Source organism: Martes martes (assembly GCF_963455335.1).
Source record: "Martes martes genome assembly, chromosome: 15".
NCBI classification, from domain to species: Eukaryota; Metazoa; Chordata; class Mammalia; order Carnivora; family Mustelidae; genus Martes; species Martes martes.
The window spans coordinates 60,190,643-60,217,946 of record NC_137903.1 but is presented as its reverse complement, the minus strand read 5'-3'; the positions used below and the strand labels follow the sequence as shown (position 1 = coordinate 60,217,946).

The 27,304-nt window shown below is 39.3% G+C and overlaps 1 protein-coding gene across 2 annotated transcripts in view; it reads right to left on the bottom strand.

The window, feature by feature from the left end:
• The window catches only part of AKT3 (AKT serine/threonine kinase 3), a 291,626-nt gene extending 264,554 nt beyond the window's left edge, over nucleotides 1–27,072 (bottom strand). The window contains exon 1 of one of the 2 annotated variants that reach the window (XM_080824940.1): nucleotides 26,910–27,072. In XM_080824940.1, coding sequence (XP_080681066.1) covers nucleotides 26,910–26,955 — 46 coding nt within the window. In that variant the 5' untranslated portion in view covers nucleotides 26,956–27,072. The remainder of the gene's footprint in view (nucleotides 1–26,909) is intronic. The other variant, XM_080824939.1, reaches the window with a different exon arrangement.
• Nucleotides 27,073–27,304: the final 232 nt, after the last annotated feature.

Sequence of the window (27,304 nt, the reverse complement as noted above, 5' to 3'; positions counted from 1 at the left end):
CTGCCTGGTACATACGAGATCCCTGAGTGCTCGCTCCAAGGGACCGCCTCATTTATCATCCAAACCAGGGCACTTCTGAGCCTTAAAGAAGAGACTATTAATCACCACACTGGGGCAACAGGCATCAACCAGAACTGTCCTTGGCAAACCAGGATGGAGTCACACAACTACTATGGGACGAACCATAGGCTATCGTTGACAGGCAACCATTTCTGTCCTACAAATATCACAGAGGTAACCTAATATTGTTCACTTCCAGTTAAATAAACCTACTTATACTATTATTTCTGAAAGAGGGTTCAGTGAGGAGGAAAGGGTAGAACCAGTCAAAAAAAGTTTCAGAAACGCCAAATTAAATAAAGTGAAACAAGTTTACCATCTAGTTTCTACCCAAAAGTCATTGGTATACTAGTGTCCCTTATTTGATTTTACAGTTTCAATTAATTTTATTTTGTAACTTACTAAGTTCTCGTGAAATGAAATCTAAATGAACTGGCTCTTTACTATTTAAATTATACTACCTCTCTGTGGTCACTGCTCTTTCCCTTAGTACTTAGCCCTTAATGAGTACTACATACTTGCTGAATGAATGAATGAATGAATATTAAAAAAATTTCTCAGGAAAAATGATTTCAGGAACTAAAGCTACATCAGAAAGAGTGAATTCCAGTTGCAGGTTTGTTTCAGTTTTTTCTGATACACGGTTCCAGTAGAGCCCTCCGGCAAGAAGGGCTTTGGGTGTTGCACTGGCTTTGCCCTTGACTAAATGTTGGCCTGGTGAATCAAGAGGAAAAACATTTCTAAAAGATGAAAATAAAACAGCGGTAGCATAGTATTTGGAAAATACTATGCTCAAGGGCTCACACATACATTATTTCCTTTGATTGTCGCAATGATCTTTAAATGATACGTGGCTTGGTCATGGGAACCTTAGCAGATCCCAAGTCCACAACTTATTTCCAAATGCCTGACCAAGATTTTCTTTTTTGTAATTTTGTACACCTCTCTTTTGCTGGCCCAGTTTTATAGGGTAAATTCCAACACAATCCACCACTAAGCCACTAGTAAGGTAGCTAACCAGTAAGTGCTCATATCCGGTTATGCAATGGTCCGCATGAACTCTCTGTACCACGTGGTCTCAAAGGGCAGCATGTCGTAGGCACAATGCAGCTGGGACAAAGTTCACCTTATGTAACTATACATTTATAACTACACCCTTGTGACTTACAATAACTTTCCTAGCTGGAATTTACCAGAAAAGATGGAATAAATAAATATTCACAGAGTGCAAATAATTCTACATATCAAATTTTGGAGCTGGAAGGAACTTTACAGACATCAATCAAAGTAAAATAGTATTGAAGAAAAATCAAATGCATTTCTGCACTATCCTTAAACTAGAGAGCAGATATTATTACAAATTATTGCCATTCTTTACACGAGGAGACAAGGTTTAGCAATTTCTCCAAGTGTGCACAGCTGGTGAGCAGAGGACTTGAAATTCAAACCCAAATGTGTCTAACACCAAAACTAAGATCATTAATTTTCTTTACAGTATACAAAGATTCTTCCCACTCTACATTTTTCCATAACCCAAATTAGTCTATCACAAACAGGAGAATTTTAGAGCTAAACAAGATCTCTAACCCACCTCTCTGATTTACAGACCAGTGATATCAAGTGGTCTGATATGGTGGGGGTACACAGTTGGTCACTGAAAGACTTGACATAAAAACCCAGGACCTCAGCTAGAGTCACATGGAGCTCCTTCTGACCTCACAGAAGATCAAAGCTTATCAGTAAGAATTATGCTGATAGCTATCACTTGTCAAGCGCTTACTAGAAGCCTCGAACTATACAGGTATTGTATACCATTATCTTGAATCCCACCCCCCTAACCATCTCTCTAAAAGCCCCGAACTGCTGACTCCAAAGCCAGCTACATTCTGTGTTTCCATCACAACTGCCTCCTAATCCCAAGGAGAGACCCAGGTTGTGTGCGTGTTGTGACGGTTGTTTGGTTTCTGTGTGTTTGTGTTTGCTGCTACTGAAACCGACCCACGTACAGCTGCTCCATTTTTGTGAAGACATAAAAATATTGTGATACGTGGCATGGAAAACACTTTTACTTATAAAAAAGAAAAAGGCTTCTACAGTATCTATGAAATCATAAAGAAACTGTTAAGACTCATTTCTATAAGCAAGCAAAGGCTGATTCTCTCTAAGGAATCTGATTTCAACACAAGGCCCTCATTAGACATATTTGTTATAGAACAAATACGTACACACACTACATACGTGTGCACGTAAGACTGGAAGGAAACGTGCCAAAATCGTAAAGCCCCCGCTTGTCCCGTAATCATGGTGACCTCCTTCAACCCAGGCTCTCCAGTAATGGCGTAGGCTGTGCTCTTGGCTCCGGTGGTAATTGGGGAGGGCAACATGGCCAAACGGAATCTGTTCTGGTGTCTACCACGAGGCTGTAGCGGGAAAGTCTATCTTCCTTTCGGATAGTGAGCCGCGCTGCTGAGCCGCTGGGGTTGCCACAGAGCAGAAGGCTGCTTGAGAACGAGACCATCACAGATGGACGCAGAAGGGAATGGAACGGAAGACAGAATGTCTGACGCCATCACCAGGATTCCTGGATTCAGGCATATCTGCAATCAGCCCGTCTTGGATTCCCCACTGATAGAATCTATTAAATCTGTCCCCTCTTTTCATGTTTCTTTCACTGCTCAAGCTTGGGTTGAGCTCTTGTTACTTAAAATGTGTAAAGTCTTGACGAACTATCCTCAGAGAGAAACGTCCTCAGTTCAAAAAAAATAACATGCTGCAAAATTTTTAATGTTTGAAAATTTGATCCCTTAATAATTTGTTCTACCTAACACATGCTTTTAAATGTATATACTGGGGTACCTGTGCGGCTCAGACGGTTAAGCCTCTGCCTTCCGCTCAGGTCATGATCCCAGGGTCCTGGGATCGAGCCCCACATCGGGCTCTCTGCTCAGCCAGGAGTCTGTTTCTCCTTCTCACTCTCCCTCTGTTCTCGTTCTTCTCTCTCTCTCTCTCAAATTAACGAAATCTTTTAAAAAAATGTATGTACTAACAAAACATTTAAAATTAAACCCAGTAATGTTTTCTAATTCCTAAATAAGGTCATTTTAAATCTTTATTTATTAATAGTCACATTTTAAGATAATACTAGAGGATTTAGTGTTCAATTAATTGATTTTTTTTTAGGATGAACAGTTTTCTAAGGGTAGAGACTATCACGTGACCATGGTCTTGCCCATTAGCCTTCAGCCATGCTACTCTCCACCTTCAGAGAATGCTGGGCAGGTAGGGCCTTCCTCTGTGCAAGCTCCCGCAGGCTCCTGGGGTATGTGAACAGAGCAGGAAGTGCTAAACCGAGGCATCTTGCACTCTCCAAGTTCACAGAGCACATACTGGCCATCATCTAGAAGCTCCTTCTTTTCCTCTTCTCTTCCTTAATAATCCCTCCTTCTCTCCGCTCTTCCCGCATACTCCCTTCCTCCCCTCTGGACTGAGGTTCGCCTTTCCCCCTTTCCAAAAGTAAGCCCTTCTCCCAAGTTCTCATCTCTTCCCACCCTCTGCAGGACCTCCTGCCCCACTCCTCTCCTGCCATTGTGTGCCCACAAGGTATTCTCTTTGAAAATAAACTTCCCTTGACTAAGCGGTCTCACTTTATTCCTCCTCTACTTTCACTGCCAAATTTTACAAACAAATGGCTTCAATCTGATATTTCAACATCAGTGGACTCTCCTTACTCCCCAGAAATCTGGCTTCCACCCCACCCTCCCCCCAAAATCACTGAACCTGAATTCCGAGCATCCTTTCACTGTCGAATCCAAAGGCCTTTTTCAGTTTTCATTCCGTCTGTGTACTCTGTTGTATGTGACATTAATTGGCCTCGTGTAAAATCTCTCGTCCGGTGGCTCTGGCCTTACCAGTGCTCTTCCCAATAAATAGCTCCTTCTGTGCTCGCCTGAAGAGGCTCTTTCTCCTCCCACTCCCCACTCCCCACGTGTTACCAGAGTACATGCTTCTTGAGTTCCTTCTTCACTCCACTGCTCATCTTTCCATACACCTTCTCTGAAAAATTGTACCTACCATTAAAATCTCAACTGTGGTGTTCTCCCACCCGGGGGGAAAAAAAATTTATAGATGCACACACGCGAACACATTCCTGTCACACCCCTTCCAATCAGGACCACTCCTGAATCGACTACAAATGGCATCACTAGCCTCTCGGACAACCACAGCTCTCACGGTCACACCTCTGGGTACGCGGGTCCACCCTCCATTGCCGAGGTTAGTCTTCCGTTCTCAATCTAAACACACCTACCAGACTCAGATACCACTTCCCCCAGGAAGCCTTTCCAGGCACACACCCACACCCACCTCCAAAGCAACATCAAGGCCTAGTTCTCTCGTCCACACAGCCATGGCCCTCGGGAGATGATTGCCTTGGAGCGTTCTCATGACCACAGGTAGTGCACATTCCTGTGCTTTTCCTCTCACTCAGTAATTGTTTCGGGGGCAAGGGACAGGCTTTTATTCTTTTTTCTGGAACATGGTAGGCACGTGATATTTATTGGAAAGCATGCTTAAAAGGCCCAGGGTCAGAATGTCAGTGACATCTTAAAACACTTCACAGACCGGCACTGCTTTGCACAGGTCAAAGTTCAAGGTGATCGCTCTCTGAACACTGAAAAGCACTTATTGACTACACCAGTAACTTGGCATTGATGATTTTCTGTGGTGACTATTATTCTATTTTTATATGCGCGTGTGTCTTATCTTCTCAGCTGGATAAGTACTTGAGAGCTATGATTTTTAGCATTAAGCATATTAAACTAACTGGTGTGATTCCCTGCACCTTACCAGGCCTTCAAGAAGTATTACAAGACTGTTCGATGAGCCTCACGGTCAGCAATTCTAGGAACCATCTGAATGATCCGTTATTAACTTACTGTTTTAAATTAAACCAAGACTTCTCCAAATCCATCATTAAGGAAAATAAACATACATGGAACTCAGACAATAAATATTTTTAAATCCCAGCCCAATTGATATATTTATTCTTAAAAGAAAAATAACAGCGGGTTCTTTCCTTTCAAATATGACTCTCTTACACATGAGCACTAAAAGCAATTCCTCTACAGTTCGCAATGTAAAAAGTGCTCCAGGCAAGTATCTTCAACGGCCGTTTAAACCAAAGTGAAGGGTTGTGGGGGACTATGACCCCACAGATTTATAAATGGGGAAAATACATCTTTATAGTAAAGAGACCCATAAACCACCTTCTTGATCAAAAACACGTCATCCCTGCAGTTTTCTCACCAAAAAATGTTCAATGTGACTCTAATAGTGAGGACAGATTAGACAAATCTAGAATGTGGGACATTCTACAAGGCAACTTGAGGCATAAAAATCAGCCCAAATATTAGAATCCATTTCTCAGAAAGAATTATATCATGATTTATTATTCCAGAATATAATGGGCCAGAGAAACAACCAAATAAACAGTATGGACCCTGGATTTTTAAAAAATTTTCAGGTTTTTTTGGACTACCATATTAGATGGGATTACTGAATGTATTAATCTTCTTAGCTGTGTTGATGGTATTGTGGGTGTAACTACCTCATTCCTGGGGATTCGGGTTAAAGGACTTACAGACAGCAAAACCTGCAACTCCCTTCCAGTGGTTCACCCCTGCCAAGAAGGAAAGAAAAAGGCAGAAGGAAAACGGTAACCGTGTGAGGAGTCAGGTCTGTTAACCAGCTTGATACGGTAAAGGTTCCACAGCATATATAAACCTATCAAAATGTCACACTGCACACCTTAAACATACAGTTTTTGCCCAGTGTACCTCAGTAAGGCTGGGAAAAAATAAATGTGGCAGAACACTGAGGCTGTTTACGTGCTCATTAACACTATATACTTTTAGCTTTCCCGTATATTTAAAATTTCCCAAAGAAAAAGGAGTGTAGGTAATCCCCCTTTTTTCCAATCACTTTATAGATAAATGGAGGTAAGAGCTGCGTATAGAGCCCTAGGGTATCTAACATTTATTCATTTTAAATACTTTGATGAAATGGGGCACCTGGGTGACTCAGTCAGTTGATGAACCAACTCCTGAACTTGGCTCAAGTCATGCTCTCAGGGTCATGAGATCGAGTCCTGTGTGGGGCTCTGAGTTCAGTGAGGAGTCTGCGTGAAATTCTTTCTCCCTCTGCCCCTCCCCCTGCTTGCACGCACCCTCTCTCTCCCCAATAAATAAAATCTTTAAAATAAATAAATAAATAACTGTGTATGAAATATGTACGTTAACCTCGGAGAAGATATACTATGTAGATATAACTTTATTAACAAAAAAACTAAATGATTACACGTAAAATAAGCAGAAAAATGTTTTCCTCATTTCACACATAAAACTCTTGTTCTTGGTAATAATCGTGGTCAGATAATTCCTTTCTCCAATATTTCATCAAAAATTACATTTAAGAACATTCCTGCGTTTGCACGCTTTTTCACGGAATCCACCAGCTCCTAGCCCCTGCGTGGGAGGCCCTCCTCACCCCTGTGTTACTGGCCCCCGCCCCACCGCCTGCCACCCTTGCACAGCTGCCTTCCCAGACTTGCAATTTCAGCCTAAGCATCACCACATTTGTCTTCTATCGCCGCACGGCAGACTGCCACAAGACTTAGTACCTGGACAAATTTTATAATCTCGCAGTTTCTGGGAGTCAGGAACTCAGGACCAATTGTGCAGGAGGCAGAGAGAAACCGCCGTAGCACTGCTGCTCAGAAAGGGGTAAGGAAGATAAAGTAATGTTGGGGTGTCTGGGTGGCCCAGTTGGTTATGCGGCTGCCTTCAGCTCAGGTCATAGTCCCAGGGTCCTGGGATCCAGCCCCACGATGGGCTCCCTGCTCAGCCGAGAGTCTGCTTCTCCCTCTGCCTCCCCCTGCTTGTGTGCTCTCTCTCTCTCAAATAAGTAAATAAAACCTTTTAAAAGGGGGTGGGGATAAGGAAGACGGATGGCCATCAGTGTGGCTCACAGCAATTCTGAAATCCAGTGGGGCCCAGTCAGTTCCTGATGAGGGTCTGCCCTTCAGGAGTTCAGTTCTGCTTTTGGAGTCATCCCTCCCTGCCCAAGAGGGGAGCCCAGGAGCGAAGCCCTGTGGTCTTGTCAGTGTGCTTCCCACCTGCAGAGAGGCTCAGGGGTCCAAACGCAGCCTCCCACACACAGTCTCTGGCCCTTGCAGTCCAAGCCGACAGTGCTTCTGCCAACTCAACTGCCTTTAAAAGAGAGAGGGAGACAGAATAGGAAACGCTCTGCGGGTCATGGTTTACTCCATTAGAAGACAAAAGGCCACACTTACAACTCTGCACAAGAGAAGGCCCTCTACCAGGACTGAGGCGGCCAGCTATCTCCATGTTTCCAGAACCCCTACTGCTGGACTACACAGTTCTCTAAGGGAACACCTGGGATCTTTCCGAGGTCCCAAAGGATTTTCAAGTCACATCCTTGGCTTCACTGGTAGATGTTTTCCTAAAAGTGTCCCATATTTGATCTTCCCCAGAATCTACTTTTTTTTTTTTTAGATTTTACTTATTTATTCGACAGAAAGAGAGCAAGGGAGAGAGACAGAGAGCAAGCACAAGCAGGGGGAATGGCAGGCAGGGGAGAAGCAGGCTTCCCACGGAGCAGGGAGCCTGATGTGGGGCTTGACCCCAGGACCCTGCATCATGACCTGAGCTGAAGGCAGCCGCTTAACCGAATGAGCCACCCAGGCGGCCCCCCAGAATCTGCTCTTTAATTTCAGCAATACTGGTCATACAGAGGCCAGGAATTTTCAAACTCAACAGTTCTTGCTCCTTTTTGTTAACAGCACTTCCCTTAGGTTATTTCTCTCCTTCTACATTTTAGCAACTGAACAGCTAAGCTTTCTGCCACTATAGAACAAGGATTTCCTTCCTCAAATTTCCACTGACATTTTTCTCACTGCTCTTTAAGCTCTCACCCACAGCCTTCCCAGAGGCCGTCCAACTTACACCAAGAGTCGATTCAAAGCTCTTCAGGCTTTCGCTAAATGCCTCCTAATCTTTCCCGCTTGCACCCACCACTGAGTTCCCAAAACAGTCCTCCATCTTAAATCTCTGTTTTGGCAAAACAAAACCACTGGTACAAAAATCTGTATTATTAATCACTACATAACAAACTACCCCCAAAGTCAGCATCTTTAAATACAATGAACTTCTACTGCACAGTTTCAATGGAGGCAAGAGTGGCTTAGCCTGAAATAGGTTCTCTCATGAGACCACAGGCAATATGGTGACCACGGCCATGGTCATCAAAAAGCTCTACTTGAATGGGGTTTTCTTCTAAGATAGCTTACTCAAGCAGCTGACAAGTTCATAATACCTTATGGCTTAAAATTCCACATTCTTTTTTTTAGAAGATTTCATTTTTATTTATATATATTTTTTATTTAAAGAGAGAGAGTGGGGGGAGGAGGGGAAGGAACAGAGGGAGAGACTCCCCACTGCGTGCACAGCCCCACATGGGCTCAATCTCATGACCCTGAGATCATGACCTGAGGTGAAACCAAGAGCTGGATGCTTAACCGAACACGCCATCCACGTGCCCCTTCCATATTCTTGGAACTCAGCTGCCACTCCATGTTTACGTGGCTCTGGAAATGCTTTTCCAAGGTAAACACCAGGTTGAACTGCTTTCTAAACTAGTCTAACAACAGCTTACAAGTTTTAAATCACAAAATTTGAGCAATTTCACGGCAGTTTTATGGGTATCCTGCTGAAATCATTCTTAGAACCACACTTAAGTAAAAGTTCAGCAGTGACTAGCAAAATCTCAAGACTGTCTCAGTGCAAAGGGGCAGTCTGGTCATGTTCCACTAGATCCCTAAACCAAAAACTCAGGCTCCTCCCGTCAGTAACACAGCACGGTAGACACCACCCAGGGTTTCTGATCCTACCTCCAGTCCTGCTACCAGACCTAGCCATGATGTCTGTTATGTCTAAAAACTTCTAATAGACTGCATAAAATTAGAGTTAAAAGAGGCAAAGCAAAGGGAGATAGCTAAGATACAGAATACATTAACATAAAACTAGAAAAACATACAGCCCCACCAAAACCAGCAGGGCAGAACTAGGATCCACACTATGGAAAAAAGTAAGTTTGCATCAAAAGAACAGAAACTTGAATCCTCGGAACAGTCTGAAGGCAAACTATGAAATTTCACTAGGAATGAAAGGAAAGAGGAAAAGAGATAAAACATTAAGGGAAGAAATTATAAATATGAAGGATAAATAGCCAATCAAAAATAGTAAGGCACCATGCTTCTCTCGCAGATTAAAAGGGCCACAAATTCTTTGCCATTCTTCCCATCAAGAAATGGACTCTGTTTCTCCTCACCTTGACTCTAGGCTGGCCTTGCGACTTGTCCGACCAACAAAATAGGATGAACACAAATGCTGCGTCAACTCTGCAACTGGCCTTGGGAAGGGCTGGTGGCTTCCACCCGCAGAGGGAGGCGGTCACGTGCTCTCAAACGGCGCAGGCTGCTCCGCGGGGGAAGGGTGGCGTGGTGGAGACCGAAGGCACTCCCAGCCAACACTGAACCCGGGCCCCAAATCTGGATCTCCCGGTTCAGTCTTCCAAGGCAGCCACAGGAGTAACCGCAAGTGAGACAACCTGAACTTCCAAGTCAAACCAAAAGACCATGAAAACTAATAAACCATTGTTGGTTTAAGCCACTAAGTGTTGGGTGGTCTGTTCTGCAACAGTAGATAACTGGTGTCACTAAATAGATCTAAACCACACAATACTGCCAAAATCTACAGAGTGAGCTGTGGGCTGCCGTATACTTGTATCCCAGGTCCTTGCTGGAAAATACTGTATCTTAAACAGTTTGAAAACCCAGCTTGTTTCAAATATCACGTTGAAAGTAACAGTTCTTCTGTTTCTTAAATTACTTTTATTACTTACTTACTTGAAAAAATATTCTAAATTCTACGCTAGGATTAAGTCAGGAATGTAAATCAATACATTTTGATATTACACCTTCAAATTTTACAAATTTTATATCTACTTTAAGATGCTTTAAGAAAATTTCACTTGTGGGGACGCCTGGGTGGCTCAGTCGGTTATGCCGCTGCCTTGGGCTCAGGTCATGATCCCAGGGTCCTGGGATTGAGTCCCGAAGGCTCCTTGGTCGGCAGGGAGCCTGCTTCTCTCTCCGCCTCTGCCTGCCACTCTGCCGCCCGCTTATGCGCATAGGCGCGCACGCGCGCGCTCTCTCTCTGACAAATAAAAAAAAATCTTAAAAAAAAAAAAAAAAGAAAATTTCACTTGTGTAGTGTATTCCCATTCTCTGATTAGTTCATTCATCAACAGTTTTTGAGGGCTTATTAGGCAGTAGGCATTAGAGTGGCAAAGATGAACACGGAATGAGGGGCAGGTAAAAATTTAACACTCCCCTAGCTTTTCCAGGAAGTCAATCCCTGCTTCATCTGTGTTCCCAAAGAATTCTGTGCAAATTCCTGTTTTGTGATCATAGTAGTAATAGCAGCTAATGCTTATGGAACACTTAATATGTGCCTGGCCTAATTTTAAGCCTTTCACAGGATTTCACTCACTCAGTTCTCAAGACAACCACCTCGAGGTAGGTAAGAACTATCATTATCCCCACTTTACAGTTGGGGAAATTGACTCAGACAGAGTCTCTTCCCCCACTTAGGACTCTAAACTCCATGACAGCAGGTGACCTGTTTCTTCATCTTCATATCTTCCCCAGTCTCCTGCACGTATTTCTCTATAATTAAATAAAGAAATTAGTTTTCCAAGTACTAGAAATGAATATGATCATTTCCTTTCCTTTTCTTTTTTTTGTTTTTTAATCATTTCCTTTCCAAGGACAACTTTTCACTCCTCAAAAGCAAAGTCCTTAGTTAGTCCTTTTTGGACTAAGGAAAAATGGACTAGAACTAAATAAATATCTCCGGTTTACAGTAAGACAAATATAAAATTAAAGTTTGTCAGTTCATTGATAAACACAACTACTAAGTACTGGACTTTTATAAACAAGTCTAATTTGAGAGTAGCATATTTTACTCAGCGCCATTTTAATCCAGAAACCCGTAAGTATCAGAAAGGCAACCATACATAACTGTATTTTTAATAAAAGTTTTTTTTAAAGACGTCCAAGACAAAGGAATAAGAAAATAAGTGGTAATACCCATTAAAATACGTGCATGAAAAAAATCCAAATAAACATAGGACCGAATACTTTGAACAATGTAATTTGGGTATTTCAGGCTGACCCAGTACTATTTGGGTTGGTAAAGTTGGAATCATCCTGTGACAAAACCTGTGACCAACATTTTCATTGCATACTCTTGACTTAAAAATGAAAATATTTACATAATTTATCTGAGAACTTAAAAACTCACGCTTTCAAATACTGCTAGAAACTGAAATTTGGATTCTATAAGAAAAATAAAGTCAAATTAGGGAGCATTTTACAGACATACCCCCCTAACTCACTACTATCTCAAAAAACAAAAGGCGGCACAAGCCTAGTACTGCCACAACCAGACAAAACGGTGACATTTTGGAACAATCCCCATGGGGGTGAATTTTAGAGACTGCCTGTGTGCCAAATTCTCAGTCTAACCTCTGGAAAGGCTGTTGTCCCTCCTGGAATCTGATGTACATATGAAACTTTCTGTGGAGGACACTGTTGGTTGGCCACCCCAGTATCGAGTCCCAGTCCTCTCTACCCCTGCCACCTCCCGCTACAGAGGCCAAAAGAGAGCTACTCGCTTTCTCACAGTTGTGGGGACACGTAACCCAGTTCCGAGTGACACAAAAGGAAGTCTGATAGTGAGCTCTGAGAAAGCTGCTAGTTTCCTAATAAAAAGGACAGGGTGGTTGACACTAGCCACCGTCCCACCGGTCTGCCTTGGACAGAAACGTGCTGCTCATTAGCCGAGCCATCTTGAAACCTAAAAGCAACAAGTGGAGACCGAAAAGCCGACAAGCTAAAGGTGAAGCAGCGGAGAGAGCTGGAATCTCTTACGATTTTATCTTTGTTTGCTAAACAGCTAGCAGTTGCTCACCTTTACCCTTCTTAAGTAAAAAAAATAAACCAGTCTTTGTTTTGTTACTGTTGGCTGGGTTTTCTGTTATTTTTAGCAGAATGCCTGCCTTACTAATACATTTACAAACATTTAGAGAATATGGTGTACAATTCTTTTAATTAAAAAAAAGGTTATAGTACTTGTATAAATAAAAAACAGTCCAACTGATGCCAAGTAAGCGTGACAAATTAAATCCAGGAGGTCCTAGATATTTTTCCTTTAATAACATTTCTTCTAACTATGAAAGTAATATAATCACTTTAGAAATTATACAAAATACAGAAAAATATAATGATGGAAAAAAACTCACTACCTGGATATAAACACTTTTCATATTTGGTATATTTCTTTCCAAACAATTTTTAAACATACATCTATATATAAAACCGTACTTTCTCATTTTCTTTTTTTTTTCTTAAAGATTTATTTATTTATTTATTTATTTGTCAGAGAGAGAGAGAGAGAGAGAGAGAGGAGCTAGAGTGAGCACAAGCAGACAGAGTGGCAGGCAGAGGGAAAAGCAGGCTCCCTGCCGAGCAAGGAGCCCGACGTGGGACTCGATCCCAGGACGCTGGGATCATGACCTGAGCCGAAGGCAGCTGCTTAACCAACTGAGCCACCCAGGCGTCCCTGTACTTTCTCATTTTCATATATACCCTGGCATCATGCAGGATGGGATTCATTATTAACTGACAAATACGCCAATAACAATAATTCAATAGCAAAAGAAAGAATAGAAAACTTAAAAACCAAAGTGTCTCTTCCACCACGCCTGCGCACGTGCACATGCACACACACACAACACACGCAGTCTCCCTCTTTTTTCCACTTGTCAGAAACAGCCACTTTTAATGTTTTTGGTATTAAGCCTGTCTCTTGATTTATCACCTATAAACACATCAACTGACTTCCTGCTCTGAAGGCGAAAACCTGGGTTCCCCTTCACCCTTCTTCCCAATTCTTACGACTTTTATTTTCATTTTTAGTTTCTCTACTGCTTAATATTATAAAGTCAAAAAACAAAGTACACCGAAGCTCTACTTCTTGGCCAATGAATTTGGGATAGAATGTATTTGCTGCCAACTGTGCAAGATAAGGAAATTAGCATTCTTGTACGGCCAACAGTTTTAGTAAAATTTAACCACAAGACTAAAATGTGACTATCATTTGACCTTACCCAACCCTGAGTGAGGAAGAAAAAAGTACATATACTTGTTGCTTGAAGCACTAGTTCATTTAATGCAGGGAAAAAATGTTGGGAAAGACAGAAGTGTAACGAAGAATAGATGCAGAGAACAACTAAAAGAAATTTAAGTCCTCAATCAACGGGAAAAAATAGTTACAGACCAACGTGAATTTCAAAATTATAGAAGATGAAGCCAGAGGAAGACAGCCCAGCATTCAGGCCCGGACAACAGGAAAGGAATACTGATTGACTCCTCTTTTACACTTATCTCCTCAAAAGAGAACCATCATAATGCAAACACTGATGCCTAGAGGTGCTGAGAAGACAGTAAGTGACTTATCGCTGAGTTCCAGTTAGCATCAATAATCTCTGAGAAACACAGAGCATCAGAAGGGATTTAAAAAAAAAAACAAAAAAACCCTGAAAAGGGCAAGTCCTTACTGTTTTTACAGAGGAAAACAATGGATGAGCCTAATTATTAAATATTAATAAAGCTGACTGGTAATTTAGCAATATCTTATAACAGATTATTAAATAGTAGCTATTGTTTGTTAATGACTTGGTATGTCCCACACACTGTGAGAAGAACTGATCTAGAGTTTTACAACCACTTCTTATCATCACCATTTTACAGATGAGAAATTTAAGGCATATTAAGTATTTTGCCCACAGTCACTAATAAATGGCAAAGCCAAGATCTGAAGCTAAATTCCATCCTTTTAACCAGGGGACTAAACTGACAGTACACAAGTACTTAAAAGTGCGAAAAGTAGATGGATGAGAAAAAGAGATTCTCTGAAAGCAAGTTCTACCAAGTTAGAAACTCCTTTCAGAATGTCTGAGTGACCATGTTGCAATGCCACAGACAAATCTCTAAGGTACACTGTTAAGCGATTATGACATTAAACATGTATCCAAAATGAGATAAAACAAAAGATCCAAACATACAAAATAAAGTGCAAAAATCTCCTTTCTTTAATTATCCCTCTTCCTGTCCCCCACCTAATGTCTTGGATTCCAATCTCTTGACAAGAGACAAATATTACCTATTGTTTGGTATGTATCCTTCTGGATTTACAGTAGCACATCCCACTCAACAGTGGCTATTTCTGAGAAGGAAATCGGGAGTAGAGGAATTCTATCACATTCTGCTTATTTATATACTGCTTGGATCTTTTACAAAAGGAATTAATATATTATGTAGATAATACAAATGGTTTCAATCATAATAATGCTCAAAGAAAACAGGGTAAATGTTCCTAAGTGTGACCTCAATGGCCTCCTTGGAAGGGAAAAGTCTGATATATTAAACTACAGAACAATTATAAAACTTACACATGACAAAACATAAAGTTGAAAGATATATATCCAAGCCAGGAAAATACTTTTAACAACAAAATGATTAATAAAGTGATGCTATCCTGAATATACAAAAAGCACTTACAAATAAATAAGAAGACAAAATATATAAAAGACATAGGCCGCATATATAAAAATTGACTACGGTCAGAAACAAGCAATTCCTTTGAAGAAAAAATGGCTTAAAGCACCAACAACAGAGTTAAGCTTCAGTAACAAATAAATGTAAACTAAAACAGCAATATGATGGCAAGAACTAAAAAGAATAACACCCAGTGATTAACTATGGCAAGATAAAGCAGAAACTTTTACACACCAGTGATAGGAATGTAAATTGCTAACATGTAGACAACAAATTGGCAGATGTAAATGATCTGCATGAAGAACACATCATAAAAGTTGCTTTCAAAGTTAAAACTGAGAAAAGGACTGCAGCCTTGGATGGCAGCGCCGCCGCCCACGCCCCCTCCCCCTGCCCCATGATATACACCGTGGGAGCGAACGGGCCTGCTGCGCTCTTCTCCGCACTGAGCACACCTGCAGGATTCCGCTCACTTCTGGGCACCAGGAACATGGACAAACTGAGCTATTTCTACAGTAAGACACCCAAATTTCGTGTGAGGGTGAGAAACCATGTCATACGATAAACAAATGAAAGAAAAGAGAACACTTTGCTTAAAAAGGTTTTAGGGAAGATAGCACAGCAATCCTGAAATATCTGAAGGCCTATCACATGAAAACAGAAATTGTTTTATATCGCTCAGGAGGCCAAAGGAAAGCGCACTAGTACCCAGAGCTGTTAAATAATGAAACGCTTGTGCCTTACACAGTGAGATTTGAGTTACCCACAATCCCTGAGACAAACGATCCATCAGAAACTCGGTAGAAAAGATTCTACTAGGTGGGAAAAGTTAGGCGTCTTGACCTCAAAAGGACTTTGCACTTCCAAGGGTAAAACGTGGACAGATATTCCAGAACTACGACCACTACTCTAGTCTCACTCTAATGTCCAGAGCTGCACCTATCTGACTTAGACACCTTCTATACTACTCCATTCTGGGCCGGGCGGAGTCCCGTGCAGCCACCTCAGCCAGGAAGAACCATTCGGTCATTTCCACCATTTCCTACCGTTAGTTCCATTTTCCCCCACACAAAAGCTTGACAGATAGACAACGCCATCTAGAATCCCAGCACTGCCCTGACCAAAAGCCTATCCTAGATACAGGCTGCTTTCATAATTGTGAACTATTTTGTGTTCCCTGCCTCGCCTCAGCTGTCCCAATTCTAGTTTTCCTTGCCCTGAAATCTGTGACATACTGCTGTTTGACCTTCTAAAACTGTCTCCTTCCTCCTTCACTCCAAGCCTACGCACCTACCATGGTCAAAGTGCTGGTAGACCCTAGATGCAAAATACCCTTGTATTAGCCACAGTTCCTGCGCTCGGGGTGTTGACAACGGACAAAGAGAAATGATGGAGCTAACTGGAGCCCATATAGAGCCACAAAGAAGCGAAGCGACAGAACACTGCAGACAAGAAAAATCACTCTGCCTTTGTAAGACTGATCTGGGAAAAAAAAAAAAAAAGAGATTAAATTAGAACTTATAATTGAAGGACACAGAAGATTTCCACTGACAAAGACACAGGAAAAAGAAAATATGCCAAGTAAAAAACTAGCATTAACAATGACATACATAAAAGAAAACATGGTGATAGGAACACAGTTAATGACATCAGTAGGATAATGTGGTTGATTACAGGATGTGAACAGATAATTGAAGAAAAGTTTCTCTGTGTCAAAGGAAATAGAAAGAGTTTCTCCAAGGGAGGTAACACAGTAAGCTCCAGAGGAACGGCTTCCCTGTGCTCCCCGCTGGACACAGAGCAGTGTGTAAGCAGTACACTCAAATAGCATAAGGATTCCTTCCACCAAATGGAAAATGCTCTCGTTTTCCATTCTCATGGGGTTTTAAAGTCCCCTCCTGTCCAACAGTTCTGTGCCACCCCCCCCATCAGGTACTAATAAGAAACTTTGGGGGGTGGGGGATAGGGTGGCTGGGTGATGGACACTGGAGACAGTATGTGTTATGGTGAGTGCTGTGAACGGTGTAAGACTGATGATTCATAGACCTGTACTCCTGAAGTAAATAATACATTATATGTTAATAAAAAAGAAAGAAACTGTTAAAAAAAAGAATTCCAAACAAACAAACAAACAAAACAAAACAACTCCAATACTGGCCACAGTGTGAGTAAGAAACAAAATATGAAGCATCATAAAATTGGCCATAAAGAAATCTCAGCTACTGGTCCAGGCGAAGTCCCTAACTCGAAAACTGACCCGTTTTCTAATGTGGAAGATAAATGGGTATAAGACGAGATGCCTTCTTCTTCTTCTTCTTCTTTTTTTTTAAAGATTTTATTTATTTATTTGACAGAGAGATGACCAGCAGGCAGAGAGTCAGGCAAAAAGAGGGGGGAGGCAGGCTCCCCACCGAGCAGAGAGCCTGATGTGGGGCTTGATCCCAGCACCCTAAGCCGAAGGCAGAGGCTTAACCCACTGAGCCACCCAGGAGCCCCAAGTCAAGATGACTTCTAATGTCTCTTCCAGCTTATGATTCTGTACATTCACTTGGCAAAAAAGGTTCAGCTATGTTTCCAGGTGATAGGAACTCAGCTGCTTGAAACCATCAGGTTCCTCAAATATAAATGCAGAAGAAATTTCTACTTCACCTAACTTGTTATGAGCAACTCCATGACAAAATTAAGTGAACTATAAAACTTAAACAGGTTTTATATCCATACATTGAAGCATATACTTATCAGAGTATAAGTCGGGTGACTTACATTAGACTAATCTTCCCACACATAAAATTATAAACTCTGTATAAAATACACAAAATAACTGGTTGAAGGCAGTGGAAAGCACCAAAAGGAAGCAGAAACTGGAGGTAAGGTGGCACCGGAAACAAGGAACTGCACTGGGTGAGATCTGCATGGATGCGGCTTTAGACAGAAAACTACTATAGCCTTGCTCACTTTAGAGTCAGATGCTAGAGTCAGAGATGCCAAAATGGCTGGAAAGTAAGAGAGACAGCCCACAAACAAGTGAGACACATGCGGCAGCCCCAAAACCTACAGGTAAATTCAACCCAAATTATGGCTAAACCTTGAGTTGTACATGCACAGAAAAGACTCCAGCAAGCCTGAAAGTGGAAATCAAAAAGTGGAGAAAAAAGCTGAGATTCCAGCTTGCTCTTCACAATAGGTGAAATAAAGTATTGAGTCTGAACAGAAGGACAATGTGTGTGTGTATATATATACACACACATACACATATACAGACAATATACATAATTATACAATTGTATATACAATATATACAATACATATAAACACACAGAGAATTTTTTTTAAATAGGACAAATAGAAAATAAATAACAAAGCAGGAGACCTAAATTCAATCAAATCAACATCAACCATAGATTTGTTTTATATTTTAATAAGAGGTATAACTAACAAGCCACAGCAGAAATAAAATGAGAAAGTAAAAAAATTCTAAACCCCAAAATTGCAGGAATATGGGAAGAAGGAAACTCAACCATATCAATAATTACCTTAATAAATATGAATGGTCTAAATATAAATGGTCTACATTAAAGCATAAAGACTGTTAAATGAGATCAAGAAAAAAAAAACAGAAATAAAAACAAACAGAGCCACACCCAAAAATATGCTGTATACAAGAGAGGCAGTTTAAATATAAAACACAGATAAGCTGAATGTAAAATAATAAAAATAATAATAAGTAAATATAAAATAACATTTTAAGAAGATATAAGATGTAAACATTAAGCAGAAAAAGTCTGGAGTGGTTATATTAATAACAGATATACTGAATTTCAAATCAAAGAGTATTATACCAAAAAAAAAAGATGGACATTTCATAAGCATAAAAGATGTAATACATCAAGAAGATATAATCATTATAAATGTGAATGCATCTGGTAACAGAGCTTCAAAATATATAAAACAAAACAGAAAAAAGAAACAGATAAATTCACAATCATAGTTGGAGATTTTACCTCTCTCTCAGTAGCTGACAGAACTAAAGAAAAAAAATCAGTAAAGTCAGAGAAGATATGACTCACTATCACCCATGCTGACCAAACATTTATAAAAAAACGACACCCAGAACAGCAGAAAAATCAAGAGAGACCATATGGTGGATCATAAAAAAAATTTTTTTAAATAACAAAAAAATTCCAGATGACTGAAATTTTACATAGTATCTTCTGTAATTACAATGAAATAGAAAGCTGAAATCAAAACACTAAGCTATCTAAAAACCCCTGTTTCTTTTCAAATTAAGCAACATTATTCTAAATAACGCCGGTTCAAAGAAGAAATCTCAAAGACAGGAAACATTTTACACTAAATAATAATGAAAACATATTTCATCAAAACTTGCAGGACATACTTAGGAAGTGAAGTAAGATAAATCCATAGATTTAAGTGCTTATATTTTTAAAAAAGGTTAAAAAATCAGTGATGTACTATTTTACCCTAAGCCAGAAAAAAGAAACACAAATTAAAACGGTAACGAGCAAATGCAGTAAAACAGAAAAAAAGGACAAAGAAAACAAAGCAAAAAGTTGGCTCCTTGAAAAGCTTAGTGAAATATATAAACTCCTAGTAAAGCTGACCAAAGGTAAGAAAAAGGAGAACACAGTTTACTGATATCAGAATTTAATAAAGGGATTATCATTAGAGATCCTGCAAAGACTTAAATAACGAAATATTAAGAGCAACTTTATGCCAAATATATCAACAGCTTAGATAAAATGGACAAATTCCTTAAAAAAAAAAAAATCACAATTTGCCCAAACTGACACAAGATGAAACAAAAAATCTGAATAGTCCTGCATCTAGCTATTAATGAAACTGGATTTATTATCAGAAATCTCACCAAAAATGCTACAACTCAAATGGCTTCACTGATGCATCTTACCAAACATGCTAAACTAGAAATAAGCCCCATTTTATGCAAATTCCTTCAAAAATTAAGGAGCGGGGAGTATTTCCTAACATACATATTTCAGGAGTCCCATACCACCATTATATCAAAACCTGAAATGAAAATGACAGACCAACGTAAATGCAAAAAAAAAAGATCCTTTACAAAATATTAGTATATCAAAACTGGTAAATTAAATATAATACATCGTGACCAAATGGGATTTATTGCAGCCATGAGAGTAATGTACCATATTAACAGAAAAACGGGAAAAATCAAAAAGCCATTTCAGTAGACATGGGAAAACTTTTCGAAAAAAGTGAACACTCACTCTTGATAAAAACACTCAATAAACTAGAATAGAAGGGAACTTTCTCAACCTGATTAAAGGGAGCAATAGAAAACCCACAACTAAAACAACAGTGATTATTACATAATATTATGAGGAGAGTGGTAGAATAAATGCTTTCCCAGTAACATGAGAAAGGCAGCTGAAAGTCTACTCTTACCACTTTTACTCAAAATTGCACCAGAATTCCTAACCAGCGAAACAAGACCAGTCATAAACAAGTTAATTAAATAAACATAAATAAGTAAATAAATAAACAAGTTAATTAAAGGCATTAGGATTGCAAAGGAAGAAGCAGAACTGTGGCTCTTTGAGATGACTTGACCATCTACGCAGAAAATTAGCAAAAAACTCACGTTAGTAAAAGTAACTAACACAAATAAGTGAATTTAACGAGGTTGCAGGATACAAGGTCAATACACAAAACTCATGCTTATTGGGAAGCAGAGTGTGTGTATGTATGTGTGTGCGTGCACAACAGCAACTCTACAGTTCTTTTTTTAAACACATTTATTTTGAGAGAGAATGTGTGCACAAGCATGCAAGCAGGAGGAGGCAGAGGGAGAGGGTAAGAGAGAATCTCAAGCAGACTCCCGTTGCACACAGAGCCCAGCTGCGAGCTCAGTCTCATGATCCTGAGATCATGACGTGAAGAGAAACCAGGAGTCCAAGACTTGATCAACTGTGCCACCCTACCCAGCGCCCCAGCAGCTCTCAATTCTGTAACTCTAGAATGCATATGAAAGCTTATCATTTGATGGTTCTCTCCATTTGGTTTAACTTGGTTAAAATTTCCAAAATAAATGTATTCAAATTATGAGAAAAATAAATTTCACATTTTTTAAGGGCTGGGGGAGAGGGAGAGAGAGAATCTTAACCAGGCTCCATGCCAGCATGGAGCCCACCTAGAACTCGATCTCACAACCCCGAGGATCACGATCTGAGCCGAAATCAAGAATCAGACGCTTAATCAACTCAGTCACCCAAGCACCCTAAATTTCACATTATTGTAAATACATTAAATCTCAGTGCTCCAATGCGTTTAGAAAATAAATTTAATTTTTTCAGGTTTATTCTCCATTTGTAACATCAACAGTCAAAATAGAGCTTCTCTAATCTATCATGTGATTTATTCAGTCACTATCACAGCTCTTTACTTTCTATGGAAAATGTTTGCTGCTGAGTAGTAAACAGAGAATCATACTATCATATTCTATTTCCATAATCACTTGATAATTTATTTCAAAACTCACTTTCTGAATAAAACATGAACAAAAGGTACACAAGTATGTAAAAAGTAAAGGAGAAGGTCCTTGGACTTGGATAAGCACCCAACAAATTATGCATTTTGCTTTCCATCACAGCTTAAAATTGACTAGATCACAACAATCACACATTAAAATATAGCCCAGCTTACAATCTTCACATTACTAAAATATTCTGCATAGTGGCATTAAGCTATTTTGAGAGAAAACTCATAGACTCATGAAGTTTTAGCTTGGAATTACCAAACACTAACATTCCAATTCCTCTAAACAAATCATTTCAAAGAATATAAAACAAATATCATTCCAAGGTCACAATTTATTGATGTCCTCGAGCTGGAAACTATTAACTATAAAGCAAACTAAGGGAACAAGTTCTTTGAAAGCACAAACTGGTTACATACACGAATGCAACATGAATGTTCGATTTGTTAGATATTGAGGCAACAAAAAGTGTAAGAAATATGCAGCATTTTCATCAATTCAAAGGTTTTTAATGACAAGACCACCTCTTAGATTTGTTACCAATTTCAAAACAGTAAGGTTATGAGTTGACTAACAATACATTAGATTTTAAGCTGTTATCAAAAAACTGGCTCGCCACATTTATGAGACTACTTACCTTTTTAAGAAACAGTACTATTAAGCAAATAGAATTTTATAAATTACAATCAGCCCTGGTTAATAGGATTTCAGTCTACTTAATTCTATAATTTAGACCTTTTAAGCTGGTTAAATTTCCCACTTTATTAATGCAGTAAGTTCTTCACAGCAAATATCACCACTGGCTGTAATGGGATAAAAACTAGGAGAGCAAAACTTTTGACATTAACTTTAGAGATCTGCAGTCACCAACTAGCTTGTCTGTGAAGGAGACCATCTAACAAGCGTTTAATACACATGCAGGTATCTCCTGCGCTGATGTACAATTGAACTGTGAGGTTCTCTCCCACACAAAAGAGGAAAATGCAGGTAACACTGGAGTCTATGTGTGCTACATGATGTTTTCTTTACTGTCATCTCTAACACCAACAATCCCATGTCCATGTGTTATCCCAATTAATACTTACCATTTTGTAATTGCTCCAGAAAAGTACAGAACAACAACAAAAAAAAGGTTTCAATATCGATATATCACCAATCACCAAAATTAGGAAAGCATTTGTCCAACACAGTACCATTAATTATCTTTAAATCTTTTTTTTTCCTTTTCCAGGATCATATTTACTAAAGAATGACTTATTTACATTGAAAGTACAAATAAAATGAGATTCTCTCTGGACAGGAGCTAACAAGAACTAATTCATAACTACAAGTTTGAGGAAAAGGACTGATATTCAAGGTAAGGGATGATATAAATTTTCTATTAGTACTTTTATTAACAGCTTAAACACTCCATACATTTTAGCTCATAATGCCTACCACCATACTGTAAGGTAAAGAAGGCAAATGTTATTGTATTTATTTTCAAACAAGTACACCCAGGTTCAGGCGATCAAAATCTACCTGCTCAGGGTAAACAGGCAACAAATAATAATACTCTTTCAGAAGAAATTCTTTGAACAAAAATACAGCCAAACAACATCAGATTACCTAATGAAATTTGCTTGACTAAAACACAAAGTTATTATTAAAATCATACTGAAAATCTCTAAAGGAATAAATTAAGAATGGTGGAGAGAAAAAATGCCCAGTTTGGTTTCCCCTAATATTTCAACTAATACTTTCAGGAGTCCAGTTAAAACTGCCATCACAAATCTTCGTTCAGTGAATCTAACTTATCTTATGTATAGGGAAAATACATAAATAATACAAATAGAGGACACGACCAGCAATTTCAGTCTTTCATTCCCAAGTATAAACACAGCCACAGGAACCACCAGAGACCTAAGGAATACTACCACCACCAAAAAAAGAACCAAAATAAACAAACTGAAAAAGTTACTCAGAGGAGAAAAAAGTTAAAAATAAAGTCTAGTTAGCGTCCTAAGATTAAAGATTGTATTGTATCTGTAAAATAAGAGCTGGCTATGAACTAGAAAGAATTCCCAGAAATATAAAGTAATAGCTTAAATAGATTAACTCAGTAAAGGGCTCAAAGAAAAAGTCAAGGAAATCTTCCAGAACAAGGCAGGAAAACAAAGACATGGAAGTGAAAGAAAAATCATAAAACCTGAACACTGATAATAGATGCTCTGGGGGGCAGGCCGTAGAGGAATACAGAGAACACAGAAGGGAAGAAATAATGAAAGAAATACAGAAAATTCCCTAGAACTGAAGACATATGCCTGCATATCCAAAAGGTGCACCAAATGCTTTACAGGAAGAGTTAAAAAGAACTACATCTCATCCTCTTTAAATTTCACATCAAGGACAAAGAGGCATGGCCACAAGAAGCTTCCAGAGAACAAAAACAGGTTACCTAGAAAGTAATTACTCCTATTAGTATTAAGCCTCTTATCAGTGAAACTGGTTACCAAAAGGTAATGTAACGAAACCTTCAAAATTCTGAAGGAAAACTGTTGCACAACTAAATTCTATACCCAGCTAAGGTATGGCCTGGGTGTGAAAGTGAAAAGCACATTTTTGAATACTCTGTTGACAAGCACCCCCCACATATTCTTTCTTAAAAAAGTACTCCAGGAAATTAAAAAAAAAAAAAAACAAAAAAAACTTCCAGAACATGGTAAAATAAATCCAAAACAAATGGGAAAGACACGAGGTCTAAGAAAGCAGAGAACGTGTCCAAGAATGCAATTAAATAACATGTTAGCTAAGCATCATACCCAGAAGAAAGTCAATTCCCAGTAAAATTTCAACAAATACTATGATTAAAAAACTGGATATTCAAGTGGTATGATGAAGAAGATAGACTCTCTTTAACCAACGGGGGGGGGGGGGGGGGGGGGCAACATGGCAACTGGAAAATCCAGGAAAAACAGGTATAGCCCCAACTAGAAGCCAAACTAAAGTACGTCCTGATCTGGAATACCAACATTTGTTCCCCACGGCTCTTAACACACCATACCCGTCACACAACTTTCTTTAGCAGCAGGTAGTATTTACTTATCACACTATTGATTACTGCTGCTCCAAATCAACAAGTGAAACTATTACAAACCTTGGCAACATTAAATGTTACAGTTGACACAACCTGGGAGGGGACCATGAGGAATTAGGGGGAAAGACTGGGGAGGGGTACCAGTTTTTCTCAACTCATAAAGTGACAAGTTTAGAGATGATGCCTAAGTATCTTCTAGAATTAAGAGTGCAAGTGTTGGAAGTGTAGCCATGAAGCCCTCTCCCCTCCTTCAGGAAGGAAGGAAGAGAATAGGTATTACAAGTTAAATTCTTTATTTTCACAACGGTGATATATATACTCGATTATGTAAGATTACTCAAATATAAAGCTTAGCATAATATACATAAAATTGAGATAATAATCACCAAAAAAATTAAAAGTAGAAAAGGTCTAAAGTGGTTATATCCAAGAAGAGAAACCAGTCTGAAGAAGTAGAGAGTAGAAAAGACTTCTACTTATCATTATATACCTTTGTGTACTGCTAACAAATGCAAGAAAAACACAACGAAACCTTTGTCCATTTTTTCTTGTTTCTGTATCTCACACACTATATACCAACCTTCTCTTATGATAGTTCAGACAAGACACAATTAGCTAAACAAACTCAAGAACCACCCTAAATCCCTGACAAAATGCATTGACCACAATAGTTTACACTGGTGTTAAAACTCTCAAAACACAACCACATCCACTGTCTTACTTAATCCTCACACTGGTCTTAAGAAAGCAGATTTTAGAGCTTAATAAAGTATTACTCCAAAACGTTTACGTAATTTGCCATCCCAAAGAAAGTAAGAAAGATAGAATAAATGTTAATAGGCAAGTTAAAAATAAAGACAAAATACCTTGATACAGCAGTGAAGTCTGAAAATGCCTCCTAAACTATATAACAGAACGTACAATAAATGAAACAACAGTAAAATACTGGCTGAAACAGTTTTTATCGTGAAACACACACTTACCACATGACCACAATCTCATTCCTAGGTTACTGCCCAAGAAAAAATGAAAACACATACACCAAGATACACACTCCCTTGCTCATAGCAGTTTTATTCGTAACAGCCAGAAACCAGAAACAACCCGACTACCCATCAGCTGGTCAAGAGATAAACTGTGTTAGGCCCAACTACGGAATACGACCCAACAATAAAGAAACAAACTGATGACATACACAACAACACGATGAATCCTTGAAGTACTGTGCTACGTGAGAGTGACCAAACACAAAAGGCCACAGGACTCTATTGATAAGAGATATTAGAAAAGGAAGATTCCAGTGGTATGCCATCAGTGGTTGTCAGGGTTGAAGAAAGAGGACGGACTGCATCAGGGAATGAGGGTACTTCTGGGGAGACAGACATGTCTGCTGTCATACCTGTAGTGCTTGTTACACTACTGCATGAAGGCAGCAAACTCATCAAAGTGTACACGTAAAATTGGTGAATTTTATTGTTCTGGAAATTATAACTCAATAAGGTTGATTTTTTAAAACACAGTCATACATAATTCCATTTAACTTCTGACAACAGCTTTTCAAGCATCGGAATTAACTATGACCCACAAGGAATACTGCAATCACGTATTTAAAAGGCAACTTTTAATCAGAACATAGATCCAGTACATAGAACTTAAGAGTCCTGACAGTGAAACAGTCCTCATGCTACTCAATTTGGCCACGTGGATAAACACTCGTTGCCTGGCAACTGGTCTACACTCCAGATTTCTTGATAAACATATTGACCACATTAGCAGGTGACCTCATAGAGGATAAACTAAGCTTTATGTTGAAGAGTTCTTCCTTTAGTATTAGAGAAGAAGAACAGTGCATTTTGGCTAAGATCAAGTGTGGAATTATTTACCTAAAGTAGTAGTGAACAAGTGAACAAGAAATACTAAAACTAGATCATGAAAAATAAAAATATGAAATGAGACATAAACACACACACACACACACACACACACACCCCACAAAACCTTTTCTTCATTTGGTCTTTTACTTTCTGACTCTCCTTACCTAACTTACAGGACGGTTGAAACCATGAGTTTGAGGGAGAACTCTTTCCCTTTAAGCCTGTAAGCCCCTCCCCTGCTACCGCCCAGACCAGCTTAATATAAATTTACATGTCTTTAAATGCTGATGAGTTAGACACTTTTCTAGGTATCAAATCATCCGAAAGACATCTCTCTGGATTGTAGAATTTGTGGACACGGAAAAACACAACATGAACTTTCTGTAACACAACATACCAGGAGGCCAAGTCTTCGTAACGTTGATGATAAATTATCAAAATCAAGAATTACAAAGAATCCCTAAATAACAAGCAAATTCCTCACACATAAGTTAAATATTTCTCTCTTACTGGACTTTGTGAACAGCTATGGAACAAATACCAAGTTCCAGGACACCACTGACTGTTAGCACACTTACCAAGCATACGACTTTCGGCTTTGGTACTTACCCCTCTTCTGAACCCAGCCTTCTTTCACGACGGTAACATCGCTCATGATGGCTCCCCTCTGAGCCCCCAACTTGGAGAAATGCTACTTTGTGGTATCAGCTTTGGGGTTTGGATTCGCTGCTGCTGCTGCTGCCCTTCCCACTCTCTAGTGATGACTCAGCCTGGAAGGAAGTATTGAAGAAAGAATTTCTTTTTTTTCCATTCTTGCAACTCACATAGCAATAACAAACAACTAATTCTTTGTAAATGTCTTCAACTGGCCTGACCTCACATAAAAACTCTAACTCCTCAAACTGGGGAACTCATTTACTCAATAGTTGTAGAGTGAACGTGCTTCCCTGGGTTTATGACAGATTTCAAACGATAGTGAAACTTTTAATCTAAGAGGCTGTAAC